General features: G+C 53.9%; 1 protein-coding gene across 1 annotated transcript in view; it reads left to right on the top strand.

Annotated features, from left to right (window-relative positions):
* The window catches only part of LOC137544725 (non-lysosomal glucosylceramidase-like), a 160,202-nt gene that overhangs the window by 124,087 nt on the left and 15,100 nt on the right, over nucleotides 1-21,015 (top strand). Inside the window, exons 5-6 of the mRNA XM_068265820.1 lie at nucleotides 184-326; nucleotides 1,996-2,111. Coding sequence (XP_068121921.1) covers nucleotides 184-326; nucleotides 1,996-2,111 — 259 coding nt within the window. The remainder of the gene's footprint in view (nucleotides 1-183; nucleotides 327-1,995; nucleotides 2,112-21,015) is intronic.

The raw sequence follows: 21,015 nt of genomic DNA, 5'->3' as shown, positions 1-21,015 counted from the left end.
CTCCAACCTGAATAATCGCAGATTCCTTCTGTTTTAAGTAGGCAAACTTATTTTTCCTAACATTTTAGTAAGGAGGCTTTTAGGACCATTGTAGCCCCTCCCACATTCCTGGGAGTTCTGGTTGACCATGAGCTTGCTGGGTAGTATGTAACTATGTGTATAATGTCTTTCTATTTTTCCCAGTGCATACTGCGGTGGTCTCTGGTTAGCGGCGGTGGCTATGATGTGTCACATGGCTGATATTCTCAGTGATGGCTCTGCCTACAACAAGTTTTTAGCTATTCTTAACAAGGGAAAAGAAGCATTTGAGAAGCGACTGTGGAATGGTAAGTGTGGCGAGGAGGGGTACTGCAGGGAATAGAGGGGGGCAGGCAGAGTGAGGGGAGGTACTGCAGGGAATAGAGGGGGCAGGCAGAGTGAGGGGAGGTACTGCAGGGAATAGAGGGGGCAGGCAGAGTGAGGGGAGGTACTGCAGGGAATAGGGGGGGGGCAGAGTGAGGGGAGGTACTGCAGGGAATAGAGGGGGGCAGGCAGAGTGAGGGGAGGTACTGCAGGGAATAAAGGGGGCAGAGTGAGGGGAGGTACTGCAGGGAATAGAGGGGGGGGGCAGAGTGAGGGGAGGTACTGCAGGGAATAGAGGGGGGCAGAGTGAGGGGAGGTACTGCAGGGAATAGAGGGGGGCAGGCAGGGTGAGGAGGGGTACTGCAGGGAATAGAGGGGGGCAGAGTGAGGGGAGGTACTGCAGGGAATAGATGGGGGGCAGAGTGAGGGGAGGTACTGCAGGGAATAGAGGGGGGCAGGCAGGGTGAGGAGGGGTACTGCAGGGAATAGAGGGGGGCAGAGTGAGGGGAGGTACTGCAGGGAATAGAGGGGGGCAGAGTGAGGGGAGGTACTGCAGGGAATAGAGGGGGGCAGAGTGAGGGGAGGTACTGCAGGGAATAGAGGGGGGCAGGCATGGTGAGGGGAGGTACTGCAGGGAATAGAGGGGGGCAGAGTGAGGGAAGGTACTGCAGGGAATAGAGGGGGGCAGAGTGAGAGGAGGTACTGCAGGGAATAGAGGGGGCAGAGTGAGGGGAGGTACTGCAGGGAATAGAGGGGGGCAGAGTGAGGGGAGGTACTGCAGGGAATAGAGGGGGGCAGAGTGAGGGGAGGTACTGCAGGGAATAGAGGGGGGCAGAGTGAGGGGAGGTACTGCAGGGAATAGAGGGGGGCAGGCATGGTGAGGGGAGGTACTGCAGGGAATAGAGGGGGGCAGAGTGAGGGAAGGTACTGCAGGGAATAGAGGGGGGCAGAGTGAGAGGAGGTACTGCAGGGAATAGAGGGGGCAGAGTGAGGGGAGGTACTGCAGGGAATAGAGGGGGGCAGAGTGAGGGGAGGTACTGCAGGGAATAGAGGGGGCGGAGTGAGGGGAGGTACTGCAGGGAATAGAGGGGAGCAGGCAGGGTGAGGGGAGGGACTGCAGAAAATAGAGGGGGGCAGAGTGAGGGGAGGTACTGCAGGGAATAGAGGGGACGGAGTGAGGGGAGGTACTGCTGGGAATAGAGGGGGGCAGGCCGGGTGAAGGGAGGTACTGCAGGGAATAGAGGGGGGCAGAGTGAGGGGAGATACTGCAGGGAATAGAGGGGGGCAGGCAGAGTGAGGGGAGGTACTGCAGGGAAAAGAGGGGGAGGCAGAGTGAGGGGAGGTACTGCGGGGAATAGAGGGGGGCAGGCAGAGTGAGGGGAGGTGCTGCAGGGAATAGAGGGGGCAGAGTGAGGGGAGGTACTGCAGGGAATAGAGGGAGGCAGGCAGAGTGTGGGGAGGAACAGCAGGAAATAGAGGCGGGGCAGAATAAGTTGGAGGTACTGCAGGGAATAAAGAGGTGCAGAGTGAGGGGAGGTACTGCAGAGAATAGAGGCAGGGCAGAGTGAGTGGGAGGTACTACAAGGGACAGTAGGTTAGAGAGGGTGGTATCAGAAGGTGGTTTCCCAAAAATTGAGTATTTTTTCTTTTCAGGGAAGTATTACAACTATGACTGTGGCCAGGAGTCCTACCACAACAGTGTTATGTCTGACCAGTGCGCGGGTCAGTGGTTCCTGCGGGCCAGTGGACTAGGCTGTGGACACAGTGAGGTGAGATGTTGGGGGAGAGGTCTCTGGTCTGTGGACACAGTGAGGTGAGATGTTGGGGGAGGGGTCTCTGGTCTGTGGACACAGTGAGGTGAGACGTTGGGGGAGGAGTCTCTGGTCTGTGGACACAGTGAGGTGAGATGTTGGGCAGGAGTCTCTGGGCTGTGGACACAGTGAGGTGAGATGTTGGGGGAGGGGTCTCTGGGCTGTGGTCACGGTGAGGTGTTGGGGGAGGGGTCTCTGGGCTGTGGACACAGTGAGGTGAGATGTTGGGGGAGAGGTCTCTGGGCTGTGGTCACGGTGAGGTGTTGGGGGAGGGGTCTCTGGGCTGTGGACACAGTGAGGTGAGTGTCACGAATGATACGGACGTCGGGACGATTAGCGATTCTGTATCGTTCCACAAAGCAGCGCAGAATGACCTTATTTATTTTCATGAAGTATATTTGTTGACCAGTGAAGGCATGTGTGTCTAATTAACTTGTTCAAAACAATTCCTTGCTGGCCAGTGACACAGAGGTGTGAAACCCTAGCCAGAATCGTGGTGTAATATGTCAAAGGTTGTTCTAGCTGGTCACACTCAGATGATAATTAACACACCAAAAGGTCCTTTCATCCAGGGGAAGCCAAAGGAAGCTAGCTCCACAGGGGTCCACTGCCAAACTCAGACACATTGGCACCGCTGGGGAACAGATTTAAATACATGTGGTTTATGATTTTGGTCTGTTAAATGAAAACCGTGTAGAGCACAGCTATGAAATTCATATAGTCTTATTCGTTAAAATCTGCTCAATGTGCTGATATAAAATTCATAACAATAACCCGTCCAGTTACTGGTGTACGACCCTTCTCGAGGACAGGATAGCCTAACGCACTCATGCAAGATGTCATATTAATCAGTATTTTCTGACAATTATGAATCTGCTATCCACCTAAATATGACATGTATAGTTTATGGCCTCAATTCATAAAGCATTACCGCATGCGGTAATGCTGAAAACAGCAGACTTTCCCGAGCACTTAGCAATGTGTCAATTCATAAAGGCTGTTACCGCATGAAAAGCTGACATTACTGACCAGGGATATAAATTACCGACATGTAGTTATCTCCAACACATGTCAGCAAATGTCAATTCATAAAGCCTTCAACAAGCGGTAAGCCTGACGATAGTTACCGACACCTCTAGTTATGTGTTAACAATGCAAAGTGCAGAGAGCCAAAATCTGTGCGAGTCATCTGAGCAGAGAGCCGTCTGTATGAGTCATCTGTGCAGGCAGGGAAAGTCTGTGCGAGTCATCTGTGCAGGCAGGGAAAGTCTGTGCAAGTCATCTGTGCAGGCAGGGAAAGTCTGTGTGAGTCATCAGTGGGAGTCATCTGTGCAGGCAGGGAAAGTCTGTGTGAGTCATCAGTGGGAGTCATCTGTGCAGGGTGCCGTCTGTGTGAGTCATCTGAGCCGTCTGTGTGAGTCATCTGTGCAGGCAGGGAAAGTCTGTGCGAGTCATCTGTGCAGGCAGGGAAAGTCTGTGCAAGTCATCTGTGCAGGCAGGGAAAGTCTGTGTGAGTCATCAGTGGGAGTCATCTGTGCAGGGTGCCGTCTGTGTGAGTCATCTGAGCCGTCTGTGTGAGTCATCTGTGCAGGCAGGGAAAGTCTGTGCGAGTCATCTGTGCAGGCAAGGAAAGTCTGTGTGAGTCATCTGTGCAGGCAAGGAAAGTCTGTGTGAGTCATCTGTGCAGGCAGGGAAAGTCTATGTGAGTCATCTGTGCAGGCAGGGAAAGTCTGTGCAAGTCATCTGTGCAGGCAGGGAAAGTCTGTGTGAGTCATCAGTGGGAGTCATCTGTGCAGGGTGCCGTCTGTGTGAGTCATCTGAGCCGTCTGTGTGAGTCATCTGTGCAGGCAGGGAAAGTCTGTGCGAGTCATCTGTGCAGGCAGGGAAAGTCTGTGCGAGTCATCTGTGCAGGCAGGGAAAGTCTGTGTGAGTCATCTGTGCAGGCAGGGAAAGTCTGTGTGAGTCATCTGTGCAGGCAAGGAGAGTCTGTGTGAGTCATCTGTGCGAGTCATCTGTGCAGGCAGGGAAAGTCTGTGTGAGTCATCTGTGCAGGCAGGGAAAGTCTGTGCGAGTCATCTGTGCAGGCAGGGAAAGTCTGTGTGAGTCATCTGTGCAGGCAAGGAAAGTCTGTGCGAGTCATCTGTGCAGGCAGGGAAAGTCTGTGTGAGTCATCTGTGCAGGCAAGGAAAGTCTGTGTGAGTCATCTGTGCAGGCAGGGAAAGTCTGTGTGAGTCATCTGTGCAGGCAGGGAAAGTCTGTGCGAGTCATCTGTGCAGGCAGGGAAAGTCTGTGCGAGTCATCAGTGGGAGTCATCTGTGCAGGGTGCCGTCTGTGTGAGTCATCTGAGCCGTCTGTGTGAGTCATCTGTGCAGGCAGGGAAAGTCTGTGCGAGTCATCTGTGCAGGCAGGGAAAGTCTGTGTGAGTCATCTGTGCAGGCAGGGAAAGTCTGTGTGAGTCATCTGTGCAGGCAGGGAAAGTCTTTGCGAGTCATCTGTGCAGGCAGGGAAAGTCTTTGCGAGTCATCTGTGCAGGCAGGGAAAGTCTGTGCGAGTCATCTGTGCAGGCAGGGAAAGTCTGTGCGAGTCATCTGTGCGAGTCATCTGTGCAGGCAGGGAAAGTCTGTGTGAGTCATCTGTGCAGGCAGGGAAAGTCTGTGCAAATCATCTGTGCAGGCAGGGAAAGTCTGTGTGAGTCATCTGTGCAGGCAGGGAAAGTCTGTGTGAGTCATCTGTGCAGGCAAGGAAAGTCTGTGTGAGTCATCTGTGCAGGCAGGGAAAGTCTGTGCGAGTCATCTGTGCAGGCAGGGAAAGTCTGTGCGAGTCATCTGTGCAGGCAGGGAAAGTCTGTGTGAGTCATCTGTGCAGGCAGGGAAAGTCAGTGCGAGTCATCTGTGCAGGCAGGGAAAGTCTGTGCGAGTCATCTGTGCGAGTCATCTGTGCAGAGAGCCGTCTGTGTGAGTCATCTGTGCAGGCAAGGAAAGTCTGTTTGAGTCATCTGTGTAGGCAGGGAAAGTCTGTGTGAGTCATCTGTGCAGGCAGGGAAAGTCTGTGTGAGTCATCTGTGCAGGCAGGGAAAGTCTGTGCGAGTCATCTGTGCAGGCAGGGAAAGTCTGTGTGAGTCATCTGTGCAGGCAGGGAAAGTCTGTGTGAGTCATCTGTGCAGGCAAGGAGAGTCTGTGTGAGTCATCTGTGCGAGTCATCTGTGCAGGCAGGGAAAGTCTGTGTGAGTCATCTGTGCAGGCAGGGAAAGTCTGTGCGAGTCATCTGTGCAGGCAGGGAAAGTCTGTGTGAGTCATCTGTGCAGGCAAGGAAAGTCTGTGCGAGTCATCTGTGCAGGCAGGGAAAGTCTGTGTGAGTCATCTGTGCAGGCAAGGAAAGTCTGTGTGAGTCATCTGTGCAGGCAGGGAAAGTCTGTGTGAGTCATCTGTGCAGGCAGGGAAAGTCTGTGCGAGTCATCTGTGCAGGCAGGGAAAGTCTGTGCGAGTCATCAGTGGGAGTCATCTGTGCAGGGTGCCGTCTGTGTGAGTCATCTGAGCCGTCTGTGTGAGTCATCTGTGCAGGCAGGGAAAGTCTGTGCGAGTCATCTGTGCAGGCAGGGAAAGTCTGTGTGAGTCATCTGTGCAGGCAGGGAAAGTCTGTGTGAGTCATCTGTGCAGGCAGGGAAAGTCTTTGCGAGTCATCTGTGCAGGCAGGGAAAGTCTGTGCGAGTCATCTGTGCAGGCAGGGAAAGTCTGTGCGAGTCATCTGTGCGAGTCATCTGTGCAGGCAGGGAAAGTCTGTGTGAGTCATCTGTGCAGGCAGGGAAAGTCTGTGCAAATCATCTGTGCAGGCAGGGAAAGTCTGTGTGAGTCATCTGTGCAGGCAGGGAAAGTCTGTGTGAGTCATCTGTGCAGGCAAGGAAAGTCTGTGTGAGTCATCTGTGCAGGCAGGGAAAGTCTGTGTGAGTCATCTGTGCAGGCAAGGAAAGTCTGTGTGAGTCATCTGTGCAGGCAGGGAAAGTCTGTGTGAGTCATCTGTGCAGGCAGGGAAAGTCTGTGTGAGTCATCTGTGCAGGCAGGGAAAGTCTTTGCGAGTCATCTGTGCAGGCAGGGAAAGTCTGTGCGAGTCATCTGTGCAGGCAGGGAAAGTCTGTGTGCGTCATCTGTGTGAGTCATCTGTGCAGGCAGGGAAAGTCTGTGTGAGTCATCTGTGCAGGCAAGGAAAGTCTGTGTGAGTCATCTGTGCAGGCAGGGAAAGTCTGTGCGAGTCATCTGTGCAGGCAAGGAAAGTCTGTGTGAGTCATCTGTGCAGGCAGGGAAAGTCTGTGTGAGTCATCTGTGCAGGCAGGGAAAGTCTGTGTGAGTCATCTGTGCAGGCAGGGAAAGTCTGTGCGAGTCATCTGTGCAGGCAAGGAAAGTCTGTGTGAGTCATCTGTGCAGGCAGGGAAAGTCTGCGAGTCATCTGTGCAGGCAGGGAAAGTCTGTGCGAGTCATCTGTGCAGGCAGGGAAAGTCTGTGCGAGTCATCTGTGCAGGCAGGGAAAGTCTGTGTGAGTCATCTGTGCAGGCAGGGAAAGTCTGTGTGAGTCATCTGTGCAGGCAGGGAAAGTCAGTGCGAGTCATCTGTGCAGGCAGGGAAAGTCTGTGCGAGTCATCTGTGCGAGTCATCTGTGCAGAGAGCCGTCTGTGTGAGTCATCTGTGCAGGCAGAGAGCCGTCTGTGTGAGTCATCTGTGCAGGCAAGGAAAGTCTGTTTGAGTCATCTGTGTAGGCAGGGAAAGTCTGTGTGAGTCATCTGTGCAGGCAGGGAAAGTCTGTGTGAGTCATCTGTGCAGGCAGGGAAAGTCTGTGCGAGTCATCTGTGCAGGCAGGGAAAGTCTGTGTGAGTCATCTGTGCAGGCAGGGAAAGTCTGTGCGAGTCATCTGTGCAGGCAGAGAAAGTCTGTGTGAGTCATCTGTGCAGGCAGGGAAAGTCTGTGTGAGTCATCTGTGCAGGCAGGGAAAGTCTGTGCGAGTCATCTGTGCAGGCAAGGAAAGTCTGTGTGAGTCATCTGTGCAGGCAGGGAAAGTCTGTGTGAGTCATCTGTGCAGGCAAGGAGAGTCTGTGTGAGGCATCTGTGCGAGTCATCTGTGCAGGCAGGGAAAGTCTGTGTGAGTCATCTGTGCAGGCAGGGAAAGTCTGTGTGAGTCATCTGTGCAGGCAGGGAAAGTCTCTGTGAGTCATCTGTGCAGGCAAGGAAAGTCTGTGCGAGTCATCTGTGCAGGCAGGGAAAGTCTGTGTGAGTCATCTGTGCAGGCAAGGAAAGTCTGTGTGAGTCATCTGTGCAGGCAGGGAAAGTCTGTGTGAGTCATCTGTGCAGGCAGGGAAAGTCTGTGCGAGTCATCTGTGCAGGCAGGGAAAGTCTGTGTGAGTCATCTGTGCAGGCAGGGAAAGTCTGTGTGAGTCATCTGTGCAGGCAGGGAAAGTCTTTGCGAGTCATCTGTGCAGGCAGGGAAAGTCTGTGCGAGTCATCTGTGCGAGTCATCTGTGCAGGCAGGGAAAGTCTGTGTGAGTCATCTGTGCAGGCAGGGAAAGTCTGTGCAAATCATCTGTGCAGGCAGGGAAAGTCTGTGTGAGTCATCTGTGCAGGCAGGGAAAGTCTGTGCAAATCATCTGTGCAGGCAGGGAAAGTCTGTGTGAGTCATCTGTGCAGGCAGGGAAAGTCTGTGCGAGTCATCTGTGCAGGCAAGGAAAGTCTGTGTGAGTCATCTGTGCAGGCAGGGAAAGTCTGTGCGAGTCATCTGTGCAGGCAAGGAAAGTCTGTGTGAGTCATCTGTGCAGGCAGGGAAAGTCTGTGTGAGTCATCTGTGCAGGCAGGGAAAGTCTGTGTGAGTCATCTGTGCAGGCAGGGAAAGTCTGTGTGAGTCATCTGTGCAGGCAGGGAAAGTCTGTGCGAGTCATCTGTGCAGGCAGGGAAAGTCTGTGTGAGTCATCTGTGCAGGCAGGGAAAGTCTGCGAGTCATCTGTGCAGGCAGGGAAAGTCTGTGCGAGTCATCTGTGCAGGCAGGGAAAGTCTGTGTGAGTCATCTGTGCAGGCAGGGAAAGTCTGTGTGAGTCATCTGTGCAGGCAGGGAAAGTCTGTGCGAGTCATCTGTGCAGGCAGGGAAAGTCTGTGTGAGTCATCTGTGCAGGCAGGGAAAGTCTGTGTGAGTCATCTGTGCAGGCAGGGAAAGTCTGTGCGAGTCATCTGTGCAGGCAAGGAAAGTCTGTGTGAGTCATCAGTGGCAGTCATCTGTGCAGGGTGCCGTCTGTGTGAGTCATCTGAGCCGTCTGTGTGAGTCATCTGTGCAGGCAAGGAAAGTCTGTGCGAGTCATCTGTGCAGGCAGGGAAAGTCTGTGTGAGTCATCTGTGCAGGCAGGGAAAGTCTGTGTGAGTCATCTGTGCAGGCAGGGAAAGTCTTTGCGAGTCATCTGTGCAGGCAGGGAAAGTCTGTGCGAGTCATCTGTGCAGGCAGGGAAAGTCTGTGCGAGTCATCTGTGCGAGTCATCTGTGCAGGCAGGGAAAGTCTGTGTGAGTCATCTGTGCAGGCAGGGAAAGTCTGTGCAAATCATCTGTGCAGGCAGGGAAAGTCTGTGCGAGTCATCTGTGCAGGCAGGGAAAGTCTGTGTGAGTCATCTGTGCAGGCAAGGAAAGTCTGTGTGAGTCATCTGTGCAGGCAGGGAAAGTCTGTGCGAGTCATCTGTGCAGGCAAGGAAAGTCTGTGTGAGTCATCTGTGCAGGCAGGGAAAGTCTGTGTGAGTCATCTGTGCAGGCAGGGAAAGTCTGTGCGAGTCATCTGTGCAGGCAAGGAAAGTCTGTGTGAGTCATCTGTGCAGGCAGGGAAAGTCTGTGCGAGTCATCTGTGCAGGCAGGGAAAGTCTGTGCGAGTCATCTGTGCAAGTCATCTGTGCAGGCAGGGAAAGTCTGTGCGAGTCATCTGTGCAGGCAGGGAAAGTCTGTGTGAGTCATCTGTGCAGGCAGGGAAAGTCTGTGTGAGTCATCTGTGCAGGCAGGGAAAGTCTGTGTGAGTCATCTGTGCCAGTCATCTGTGCAGGCAGGGAAAGTCTGTGTGAGTCATCTGTGCAGGCAGGAAAAGTCTGTGTGAGTCATCTGTGCAGGCAGGGAAAGTCTGTGCGAGTCATCTGTGCAGGCAGGGCAAGTCTGTGTGAGTCATCTGTGCAGGCAGGGAAAGTCTGTGCGAGTCATCTGTGCAGGCAGGGAAAGTCTGTGCGAGTCATCTGTGCAGGCAGGGAAAGTCTGTGTGAGTCATCTGTGCAGGCAGGGAAAGTCTGTGTGAGTCATCTGTGCAGGCAGGGAAAGTCAGTGCGAGTCATCTGTGCAGGCAGGGAAAGTCTGTGCGAGTCATCTGTGCGAGTCATCTGTGCAGAGAGCCGTCTGTGTGAGTCATCTGTGCAGGCAGAGAGCCGTCTGTGTGAGTCATCTGTGCAGGCAAGGAAAGTCTGTTTGAGTCATCTGTGTAGGCAGGGCAAGTCTGTGTGAGTCATCTGTGCAGGCAGGGAAAGTCTGTGCGAGTCATCTGTGCAGGCAGGGAAAGTCTGTGTGAGTCATCTGTGCAGGCAGGGAAAGTCTGTGTGAGTCATCTGTGCAGGCAAGGAAAGTCTGTGCGAGTCATCTGTGCAGGCAGGGAAAGTCTGTGTGAGTCATCTGTGCAGGCAGGGAAAGTCTGTGCGAGTCATCTGTGCAGGCAGGGAAAGTCTGTGTGAGTCATCTGTGCAGGCAGGGAAAGTCTGTGTGAGTCATCTGTGCAGGCAAGGAAAGTCTGTGCGAGTCATCTGTGCAGGCAGGGAAAGTCTGTGTGAGTCATCTGTGCAGGCAAGGAAAGTCTGTGTGAGTCATCTGTGCAGGCAGAGAGCCGTCTGTGTGAGTCATCTGTGCAGGCAGGGAAAGTCTGTGCGAGTCATCTGTGCAGGCAGGGAAAGTCTGTGCGAGTCATCAGTGGGAGTCATCTGTGCAGGGTGCCGTCTGTGTGAGTCATCTGAGCCGTCTGTGTGAGTCATCTGTGCAGGCAGGGAAAGTCTGTGCGAGTCATCTGTGCAGGCAGGGAAAGTCTGTGTGAGTCATCTGTGCAGGCAGGGAAAGTCTGTGTGAGTCATCTGTGCAGGCAGGGAAAGTCTTTGCGAGTCATCTGTGCAGGCAGGGAAAGTCTGTGCGAGTCATCTGTGCAGGCAGGGAAAGTCTGTGCGAGTCATCTGTGCGAGTCATCTGTGCAGGCAGGGAAAGTCTGTGCAAATCATCTGTGCAGGCAGGGAAAGTCTGTGCGAGTCATCTGTGCAGGCAGGGAAAGTCTGTGTGAGTCATCTGTGCAGGCAAGGAAAGTCTGTGTGAGTCATCTGTGCAGGCAGGGAAAGTCTGTGCGAGTCATCTGTGCAGGCAAGGAAAGTCTGTGCGAGTCATCTGTGCAGGCAGGGAAAGTCTGTGTGAGTCATCTGTGCAGGCAGGGAAAGTCTGTGTGAGTCATCTGTGCAGGCAGGGAAAGTCTGTGCGAGTCATCTGTGCAGGCAAGGAAAGTCTGTGTGAGTCATCTGTGCAGGCAGGGAAAGTCTGCGAGTCATCTGTGCAGGCAGGGAAAGTCTGTGCGAGTCATCTGTGCAGGCAGGGAAAGTCTGTGCGAGTCATCTGTGCAGGCAGGGAAAGTCTGTGTGAGTCATCTGTGCAGGCAGGGAAAGTCTGTGTGAGTCATCTGTGCAGGCAGGGAAAGTCAGTGCGAGTCATCTGTGCAGGCAGGGAAAGTCTGTGCGAGTCATCTGTGCGAGTCATCTGTGCAGAGAGCCGTCTGTGTGAGTCATCTGTGCAGGCAGAGAGCCGTCTGTGTGAGTCATCTGTGCAGGCAAGGAAAGTCTGTGTGAGTCATCTGTGCAGGCAAGGAAAGTCTGTTTGAGTCATCTGTGTAGGCAGGGAAAGTCTGTGTGAGTCATCTGTGCAGGCAGGGAAAGTCTGTGTGAGTCATCTGTGCAGGCAGGGAAAGTCTGTGCGAGTCATCTGTGCAGGCAGGGAAAGTCTGTGTGAGTCATCTGTGCAGGCAGGGAAAGTCTGTGCGAGTCATCTGTGCAGGCAGGGAAAGTCTGTGTGAGTCATCTGTGCAGGCAGGGAAAGTCTATGTGAGTCATCTGTGCAGGCAGGGAAAGTCTGTGCGAGTCATCTGTGCAGGCAAGGAAAGTCTGTGTGAGTCACCAGTGGGAGTCATCTGTGCAGGGTGCCGTCTGTGTGAGTCATCTGAGCCGTCTGTGTGAGTCATCTGTGCAGGCAGGGAAAGTCTGTGCAGGCAGGGAAAGTCTGTGTGAGTCATCTGTGCAGGCAGGGAAAGTCTGTGTGAGTCATCTGTGCAGGCAGGGAAAGTCTTTGCGTGTCATCTGTGCAGGCAGGGAAAGTCTGTGCGAGTCATCTGTGCAGGCAGGGAAAGTCTGTGCAAATCATCTGTGCAGGCAGGGAAAGTCTGTGCGAGTCATCTGTGCAGGCAGGGAAAGTCTGTGTGAGTCATCTGTGCAGGCAAGGAAAGTCTGTGCGAGTCATCTGTGCAGGCAGGGAAAGTCTGTGCGAGTCATCTGTGCAGGCAAGGAAAGTCTGTGTGAGTCATCTGTGCAGGCAGGGAAAGTCTGTGTGAGTCATCTGTGCAGGCAGGGAAAGTCTGTGCGAGTCATCTGTGCAGGCAAGGAAAGTCTGTGTGAGTCATCTGTGCAGGCAGGGAAAGTCTGTGCGAGTCATCTGTGCAGGCAGGGAAAGTCTGTGCGAGTCATCTGTGCAAGTCATCTGTGCAGGCAGGGAAAGTCTGTGCGAGTCATCTGTGCAGGCAGGGAAAGTCTGTGTGAGTCATCTGTGCAGGCAGGGAAAGTCTGTGTGAGTCATCTGTGCAGGCAGGGAAAGTCTGTGTGAGTCATCTGTGCCAGTCATCTGTGCAGGCAGGGAAAGTCTGTGTGAGTCATCTGTGCAGGCACGGAAAGTCTGTGTGAGTCATCTGTGCAGGCAGGGAAAGTCTGTGTGAGTCATCTGTGCGAGTCATCTGTGCAGGCAGGGCAAGTCTGTGTGAGTCATCTGTGCAGGCAGGGAAAGTCTGTGCGAGTCATCTGTGCAGGCAGGGAAAGTCTGTGCGAGTCATCTGTGCAGGCAGGGAAAGTCTGTGTGAGTCATCTGTGCAGGCAGGGAAAGTCTGTGTGAGTCATCTGTGCAGGCAGGGAAAGTCAGTGCGAGTCATCTGTGCAGGCAGGGAAAGTCTGTGCGAGTTATCTGTGCGAGTCATCTGTGCAGAGAGCCGTCTGTGTGAGTCATCTGTGCAGGCAGAGAGCCGTCTGTGTGAGTCATCTGTGCAGGCAAGGAAAGTCTGTGCGAGTCATCTGTGCAGGCAGGGAAAGTCTGTGCGAGTCATCAGTGGGAGTCATCTGTGCAGGGTGCCGTCTGTGTGAGTCATCTGAGCCGTCTGTGTGAGTCATCTGTGCAGGCAGGGAAAGTCTGTGCGAGTCATCTGTGCAGGCAGGGAAAGTCTGTGTGAGTCATCTGTGCAGGCAGGGAAAGTCTGTGTGAGTCATCTGTGCAGGCAGGGAAAGTCTTTGCGAGTCATTTGTGCAGGCAGGGAAAGTCTGTGCGAGTCATCTGTGCAGGCAGGGAAAGTCTGTGCGAGTCATCTGTGCGAGTCATCTGTGCAGGCAGGGAAAGTCTGTGCAAATCATCTGTGCAGGCAGGGAAAGTCTGTGCGAGTCATCTGTGCAGGCAGGGAAAGTCTGTGTGAGTCATCTGTGCAGGCAAGGAAAGTCTGTGTGAGTCATCTGTGCAGGCAGGGAAAGTCTGTGCGAGTCATCTGTGCAGGCAAGGAAAGTCTGTGCGAGTCATCTGTGCAGGCAGGGAAAGTCTGTGTGAGTCATCTGTGCAGGCAGGGAAAGTCTGTGTGAGTCATCTGTGCAGGCAGGGAAAGTCTGTGCGAGTCATCTGTGCAGGCAAGGAAAGTCTGTGTGAGTCATCTGTGCAGGCAGGGAAAGTCTGCGAGTCATCTGTGCAGGCAGGGAAAGTCTGTGCGAGTCATCTGTGCAGGCAGGGAAAGTCTGTGTGAGTCATCTGTGCAGGCAGGGAAAGTCTGTGTGAGTCATCTGTGCAGGCAGGGAAAGTCAGTGCGAGTCATCTGTGCAGGCAGGGAAAGTCTGTGCGAGTCATCTGTGCGAGTCATCTGTGCAGAGAGCCGTCTGTGTGAGTCATCTGTGCAGGCAGAGAGCCGTCTGTGTGAGTCATCTGTGCAGGCAAGGAAAGTCTGTGTGAGTCATCTGTGCAGGCAAGGAAAGTCTGTTTGAGTCATCTGTGTAGGCAGGGAAAGTCTGTGTGAGTCATCTGTGCAGGCAGGGAAAGTCTGTGTGAGTCATCTGTGCAGGCAGGGAAAGTCTGTGCGAGTCATCTGTGCAGGCAGGGAAAGTCTGTGTGAGTCATCTGTGCAGGCAGGGAAAGTCTGTGCGAGTCATCTGTGCAGGCAGGGAAAGTCTGTGCGAGTCATCTGTGCAGGCAGGGAAAGTCTGTGCGAGTCATCTGTGCAAGTCATCTGTGCAGGCAGGGAAAGTCTGTGCGAGTCATCTGTGCAGGCAGGGAAAGTCTGTGTGAGTCATCTGTGCAGGCAGGGAAAGTCTGTGTGAGTCATCTGTGCAGGCAGGGAAAGTCTGTGTGAGTCATCTGTGCCAGTCATCTGTGCAGGCAGGGAAAGTCTGTGTGAGTCATCTGTGCAGGCACGGAAAGTCTGTGTGAGTCATCTGTGCAGGCAGGGAAAGTCTGTGTGAGTCATCTGTGCGAGTCATCTGTGCAGGCAGGGCAAGTCTGTGTGAGTCATCTGTGCAGGCAGGGAAAGTCTGTGCGAGTCATCTGTGCAGGCAGGGAAAGTCTGTGCGAGTCATCTGTGCAGGCAGGGAAAGTCTGTGTGAGTCATCTGTGCAGGCAGGGAAAGTCTGTGTGAGTCATCTGTGCAGGCAGGGAAAGTCAGTGCGAGTCATCTGTGCAGGCAGGGAAAGTCTGTGCGAGTTATCTGTGCGAGTCATCTGTGCAGAGAGCCGTCTGTGTGAGTCATCTGTGCAGGCAGAGAGCCGTCTGTGTGAGTCATCTGTGCAGGCAAGGAAAGTCTGTTTGAGTCATCTGTGTAGGCAGGGAAAGTCTGTGTGAGTCATCTGTGCAGGCAGGGAAAGTCTGTGTGAGTCATCTGTGCCAGTCATCTGTGCAGGCAGGGAAAGTCTGTGTGAGTCATCTGTGCAGGCACGGAAAGTCTGTGTGAGTCATCTGTGCAGGCAGGGAAAGTCTGTGTGAGTCATCTGTGCGAGTCATCTGTGCAGGCAGGGCAAGTCTGTGTGAGTCATCTGTGCAGGCAGGGAAAGTCTGTGCGAGTCATCTGTGCAGGCAGGGAAAGTCTGTGCGAGTCATCTGTGCAGGCAGGGAAAGTCTGTGTGAGTCATCTGTGCAGGCAGGGAAAGTCTGTGTGAGTCATCTGTGCAGGCAGGGAAAGTCAGTGCGAGTCATCTGTGCAGGCAGGGAAAGTCTGTGCGAGTTATCTGTGCGAGTCATCTGTGCAGAGAGCCGTCTGTGTGAGTCATCTGTGCAGGCAGAGAGCCGTCTGTGTGAGTCATCTGTGCAGGCAAGGAAAGTCTGTTTGAGTCATCTGTGTAGGCAGGGAAAGTCTGTGTGAGTCATCTGTGCAGGCAGGGAAAGTCTGTGTGAGTCATCTGTGCAGGCAGGGAAAGTCTGTGCGAGTCATCTGTGCAGGCAGGGAAAGTCTGTGTGAGTCATCTGTGCAGGCAGGGAAAGTCTGTGTGAGTCATCTGTGCAGGCAGGGAAAGTCTGTGCGAGTCATCTGTGCAGGCAGGGAAAGTCTGTGTGAGTCATCTGTGCAGGCAGGGAAAGTCTGTGCAAGTCATCTGTGCAGGCAGGGAAAGTCTGTGCGAGTCATCTGTGCAGGCAGGGAAAGTCGGTGTGAGTCATCTGTGCAGGCAGGGAAAGTCTGTGTGAGTCATCTGTGCGAGTCATCTGTGCAGGCAGGGAAAGTCTGTGCGAGCCATCTGTGCAGGCAGGGAAAGTCTGTGCGAGTCATCTGTGCAGGCAGGGAAAGTCTGTGCGAGTCATCAGTGCGAGTCATCTGTGCAGGCAGGGAAAGTCTGTGTGAGTCATCTGTGCAGAGAGCCGTCTGTGTGAGTCATCTGTGCAAGCAGAGAGCCGTCTGTGTGAGTCATCTGTGCGAGTCATCTGTGCAGGCAGAGAGCCGTCTGTGTGAGTCATCTGTGCAGGCAAGGAAAATCTGTGTGAGTCGTCTGTGCAAGCAGGGAAAGTCTGTGCGAGTCATCTGTGCAGGCAGGGAAAGTCTGTGTGAGTCATCTGTGCAGGCAGGGAAAGTCTGTGCGAGTCATCTGTGCAGGCAGGGAAAGTCTGTGCGAGTCATCTGTGCAGGCAGGGAAAGTCTGTGCGAGTCATCTGTGCAGGCAGGGAAAGTCTGTGCGAGTCATCTGTGTGAGTCATCTGTGCAGGCAGGGAAAGTCTGTGCGAGTCATCAGTGCGAGTCATCTGTGCAGGCAGGGATAGTCTGTGTGAGTCATCTGTGCAGGCAGGGAAAGTCTGTGTGAGTCATCTGTGCAGGCAGGGATAGTCTGTGTGAGTCATCTGTGCAGGCAAGGATAGTCTGTGTGAGTCATCTGTGCAGGCAGGGAAAGTCTGTGTGAGTCATCTGTGCAGGCAGGGAAAGTCTGTGTGAGTCATCTGTGCAGGCAAGGATAGTCTGTGTGAGTCATCTGTGCAGGCAGGGATAGTCTGTGTGAGTCATCTGTGCAGAGAGCCGTCTGTGTGAGTCATCTGTGCAGGCAGGGAAAGTCTGTGTGAGTCGTCTGTGCAGGCAGGGAAAGTCTGTGTGAGTCATCTGTGCGAGTCATCTGTGCAGGCAGGGAAAGTCTGTGCGAGTCATCTGTGCAGGCAGGGAAAGTCTGTGCGAGTCATCTGTGTGAGTCATCTGTGCAGGCAGGGAAAGTCTGTGCGAGTCATCAGTGCGAGTCATCTGTGCAGGCAGGGATAGTCTGTGTGAGTCATCTGTGCAGGCAGGGAAAGTCTGTGTGAGTCATCTGTGCAGGCAGGGATAGTCTGTGTGAGTCATCTGTGCAGGCAAGGATAGTCTGTGTGAGTCATCTGTGCAGGCAGGGAAAGTCTGTGTGAGTCATCTGTGCAGGCAGGGAAAGTCTGTGTGAGTCATCTGTGCAGGCAGGGATAGTCTGTGTGAGTCATCTGTGCAGGCAGGGAAAGTCTGTGTGAGTCATCTGTGCAGGCAGGGATAGTCTGTGTGAGTCATCTGTGCAGGCAAGGATAGTCTGTGTGAGTCATCTGTGCAGGCAGGGAAAGTCTGTGTGAGTCATCTGTGCAGGCAAGGATAGTCTGTGTGAGTCATCTGTGCAGGCAAGGATAGTCTGTGTGAGTCATCTGTGCAGGCAGGGAAAGTCTGTGTGAGTCATCTGTGCAGGCAGGGAAAGTCTGTGTGAGTCATCTGTGCAGGCAGGGAAAGTCTGTGTGAGTCATCTGTGCAGGCAGGGAAAGTCTGTGCGAGTCATCTGTGCAGGCAGGGATAGTCTGTGTGAGTCATCTGTGCAGGCAGGGATAGTCTGTGTGAGTCATCTGTGCAGAGAGCCGTCTGTGTGAGTCATCTGTGCAGGCAGGGAAAGTCTGTGTGAGTCGTCTGTGCAGGCAGGGAAAGTCTGTGTGAGTCGTCTGTGCAGGCAGGGATAGTCTGTGTGAGTCATCTGTGCAGAGAGCCGTCTGTGTGAGTCATCTGTGCAGGCAGGGAAAGTCTGTGTGAGTCATCTGTGCAGGCAGGGAAAGTCTGTGTGAGTCATCTGTGCAGGCAAGGATAGTCTGTGTGAGTCATCTGTGCAGGCAGGGATAGTCTGTGTGAGTCATCTGTGCAGAGAGCCGTCTGTGTGAGTCATCTGTGCAGGCAGGGAAAGTCTGTGTGAGTCGTCTGTGCAGGCAGGGAAAGTCTGTGTGAGTCATCTGTGCGAGTCATCTGTGCAGGCAGGGAAAGTCTGTGCGAGTCATCTGTGCAGGCAGGGAAAGTCTGTGCGAGTCATCTGTGTGAGTCATCTGTGCAGGCAGGGAAAGTCTGTGCGAGTCATCAGTGCGAGTCATCTGTGCAGGCAGGGATAGTCTGTGTGAGTCATCTGTGCAGGCAGGGAAAGTCTGTGTGAGTCATCTGTGCAGGCAGGGATAGTCTGTGTGAGTCATCTGTGCAGGCAAGGATAGTCTGTGTGAGTCATCTGTGCAGGCAGGGAAAGTCTGTGTGAGTCATCTGTGCAGGCAGGGAAAGTCTGTGTGAGTCATCTGTGCAGGCAGGGATAGTCTGTGTGAGTCATCTGTGCAGGCAGGGAAAGTCTGTGTGAGTCATCTGTGCAGGCAGGGATAGTCTGTGTGAGTCATCTGTGCAGGCAAGGATAGTCTGTGTGAGTCATCTGTGCAGGCAGGGAAAGTCTGTGTGAGTCATCTGTGCAGGCAAGGATAGTCTGTGTGAGTCATCTGTGCAGGCAAGGATAGTCTGTGTGAGTCATCTGTGCAGGCAGGGAAAGTCTGTGTGAGTCATCTGTGCAGGCAGGGAAAGTCTGTGTGAGTCATCTGTGCAGGCAGGGAAAGTCTGTGTGAGTCATCTGTGCAGGCAGGGAAAGTCTGTGCGAGTCATCTGTGCAGGCAGGGATAGTCTGTGTGAGTCATCTGTGCAGAGAGCCGTCTGTGTGAGTCATCTGTGCAGGCAGGGAAAGTCTGTGTGAGTCGTCTGTGCAGGCAGGGAAAGTCTGTGTGAGTCATCTGTGCAGGCAGGGAAAGTCTGTGTGAGTCGTCTGTGCAGGCAGGGAAAGTCTGTGTGAGTCGTCTGTGCAGGCAGGGAAAGTCTGTGTGAGTCATCTGTGCGAGTCCTCTGTGCAGAGAGCCGTCTGTGTGAGTCATCTGTGCGAGTCCTCTGTGCAGAGAGCCGTCTGTGTGAGTCATCTGTGCAGGCAGAGAGCCGTCTGTGTGAGTCATCTGTGCAGGCAGAGAGCCGTCTGTGTGAGTCATCTGTGCGAGTCCTCTGTGCAGAGAGCCGTCTGTGTGAGTCATCTGTGCGAGTCCTCTGTGCAGAGAGCCGTCTGTGTGAGTCATCTGTGCAGGCAGAGAGCCGTCTGTGTGAGTCATCTGTGCAGGCAGGGAAAGTCTGTGTGAGTCATCTGTGCAGGCAGGGAAAGTCTGTGCGAGTCATCTGTGCAGGCAAGGAAAGTCTGTGTGAGTCATCAGTGGCAGTCATCTGTGCAGGGTGCCGTCTGTGTGAGTCATCTGAGCCGTCTGTGTGAGTCATCTGTGCAGGCAAGGAAAGTCTGTGCGAGTCATCTGTGCAGGCAGGGAAAGTCTGTGTGAGTCATCTGTGCAGGCAGGGAAAGTCTGTGTGAGTCATCTGTGCAGGCAGGGAAAGTCTTTGCGAGTCATCTGTGCAGGCAGGGAAAGTCTGTGCGAGTCATCTGTGCAGGCAGGGAAAGTCTGTGCGAGTCATCTGTGCGAGTCATCTGTGCAGGCAGGGAAAGTCTGTGTGAGTCATCTGTGCAGGCAGGGAAAGTCTGTGCAAATCATCTGTGCAGGCAGGGAAAGTCTGTGCGAGTCATCTGTGCAGGCAGGGAAAGTCTGTGTGAGTCATCTGTGCAGGCAAGGAAAGTCTGTGTGAGTCATCTGTGCAGGCAGGGAAAGTCTGTGCGAGTCATCTGTGCAGGCAAGGAAAGTCTGTGTGAGTCATCTGTGCAGGCAGGGAAAGTCTGTGTGAGTCATCTGTGCAGGCAGGGAAAGTCTGTGCGAGTCATCTGTGCAGGCAAGGAAAGTCTGTGTGAGTCATCTGTGCAGGCAGGGAAAGTCTGTGCGAGTCATCTGTGCAGGCAGGGAAAGTCTGTGCGAGTCATCTGTGCAAGTCATCTGTGCAGGCAGGGAAAGTCTGTGCGAGTCATCTGTGCAGGCAGGGAAAGTCTGTGTGAGTCATCTGTGCAGGCAGGGAAAGTCTGTGTGAGTCATCTGTGCAGGCAGGGAAAGTCTGTGTGAGTCATCTGTGCCAGTCATCTGTGCAGGCAGGGAAAGTCTGTGTGAGTCATCTGTGCAGGCAGGAAAAGTCTGTGTGAGTCATCTGTGCAGGCAGGGAAAGTCTGTGCGAGTCATCTGTGCAGGCAGGGCAAGTCTGTGTGAGTCATCTGTGCAGGCAGGGAAAGTCTGTGCGAGTCATCTGTGCAGGCAGGGAAAGTCTGTGCGAGTCATCTGTGCAGGCAGGGAAAGTCTGTGTGAGTCATCTGTGCAGGCAGGGAAAGTCTGTGTGAGTCATCTGTGCAGGCAGGGAAAGTCAGTGCGAGTCATCTGTGCAGGCAGGGAAAGTCTGTGCGAGTCATCTGTGCGAGTCATCTGTGCAGAGAGCCGTCTGTGTGAGTCATCTGTGCAGGCAGAGAGCCGTCTGTGTGAGTCATCTGTGCAGGCAAGGAAAGTCTGTTTGAGTCATCTGTGTAGGCAGGGAAAGTCTGTGTGAGTCATCTGTGCAGGCAGGGAAAGTCTGTGTGAGTCATCTGTGCAGGCAGGGAAAGTCTGTGCGAGTCATCTGTGCAGGCAGGGAAAGTCTGTGTGAGTCATCTGTGCAGGCAGGGAAAGTCTGTGTGAGTCATCTGTGCAGGCAAGGAAAGTCTGTGCGAGTCATCTGTGCAGGCAGGGAAAGTCTGTGTGAGTCATCTGTGCAGGCAGGGAAAGTCTGTGCGAGTCATCTGTGCAGGCAGGGAAAGTCTGTGTGAGTCATCTGTGCAGGCAGGGAAAGTCTGTGTGAGTCATCTGTGCAGGCAAGGAAAGTCTGTGCGAGTCATCTGTGCAGGCAGGGAAAGTCTGTGTGAGTCATCTGTGCAGGCAAGGAAAGTCTGTGTGAGTCATCTGTGCAGACAGGGAAAGTCTGTGTGAGTCATCTGTGCAGGCAGGGAAAGTCTGTGCGAGTCATCTGTGCAGGCAGGGAAAGTCTGTGCGAGTCATCAGTGGGAGTCATCTGTGCAGGGTGCCGTCTGTGTGAGTCATCTGAGCCGTCTGTGTGAGTCATCTGTGCAGGCAGGGAAAGTCTGTGCGAGTCATCTGTGCAGGCAGGGAAAGTCTGTGTGAGTCATCTGTGCAGGCAGGGAAAGTCTGTGTGAGTCATCTGTGCAGGCAGGGAAAGTCTTTGCGAGTCATCTGTGCAGGCAGGGAAAGTCTGTGCGAGTCATCTGTGCAGGCAGGGAAAGTCTGTGCGAGTCATCTGTGCGAGTCATCTGTGCAGGCAGGGAAAGTCTGTGCAAATCATCTGTGCAGGCAGGGAAAGTCTGTGCGAGTCATCTGTGCAGGCAGGGAAAGTCTGTGTGAGTCATCTGTGCAGGCAAGGAAAGTCTGTGTGAGTCATCTGTGCAGGCAGGGAAAGTCTGTGCGAGTCATCTGTGCAGGCAAGGAAAGTCTGTGCGAGTCATCTGTGCAGGCAGGGAAAGTCTGTGTGAGTCATCTGTGCAGGCAGGGAAAGTCTGTGTGAGTCATCTGTGCAGGCAGGGAAAGTCTGTGCGAGTCATCTGTGCAGGCAAGGAAAGTCTGTGTGAGTCATCTGTGCAGGCAGGGAAAGTCTGCGAGTCATCTGTGCAGGCAGGGAAAGTCTGTGCGAGTCATCTGTGCAGGCAGGGAAAGTCTGTGCGAGTCATCTGTGCAGGCAGGGAAAGTCTGTGTGAGTCATCTGTGCAGGCAGGGAAAGTCTGTGTGAGTCATCTGTGCAGGCAGGGAAAGTCAGTGCGAGTCATCTGTGCAGGCAGGGAAAGTCTGTGCGAGTCATCTGTGCGAGTCATCTGTGCAGAGAGCCGTCTGTGTGAGTCATCTGTGCA

Source organism: Hyperolius riggenbachi, chromosome 1 (assembly GCF_040937935.1).
Source record: "Hyperolius riggenbachi isolate aHypRig1 chromosome 1, aHypRig1.pri, whole genome shotgun sequence".
NCBI lineage: Eukaryota > Metazoa > Chordata > Amphibia > Anura > Hyperoliidae > Hyperolius > Hyperolius riggenbachi.
This window is presented reverse-complemented; position numbering and strand designations above follow the sequence as displayed.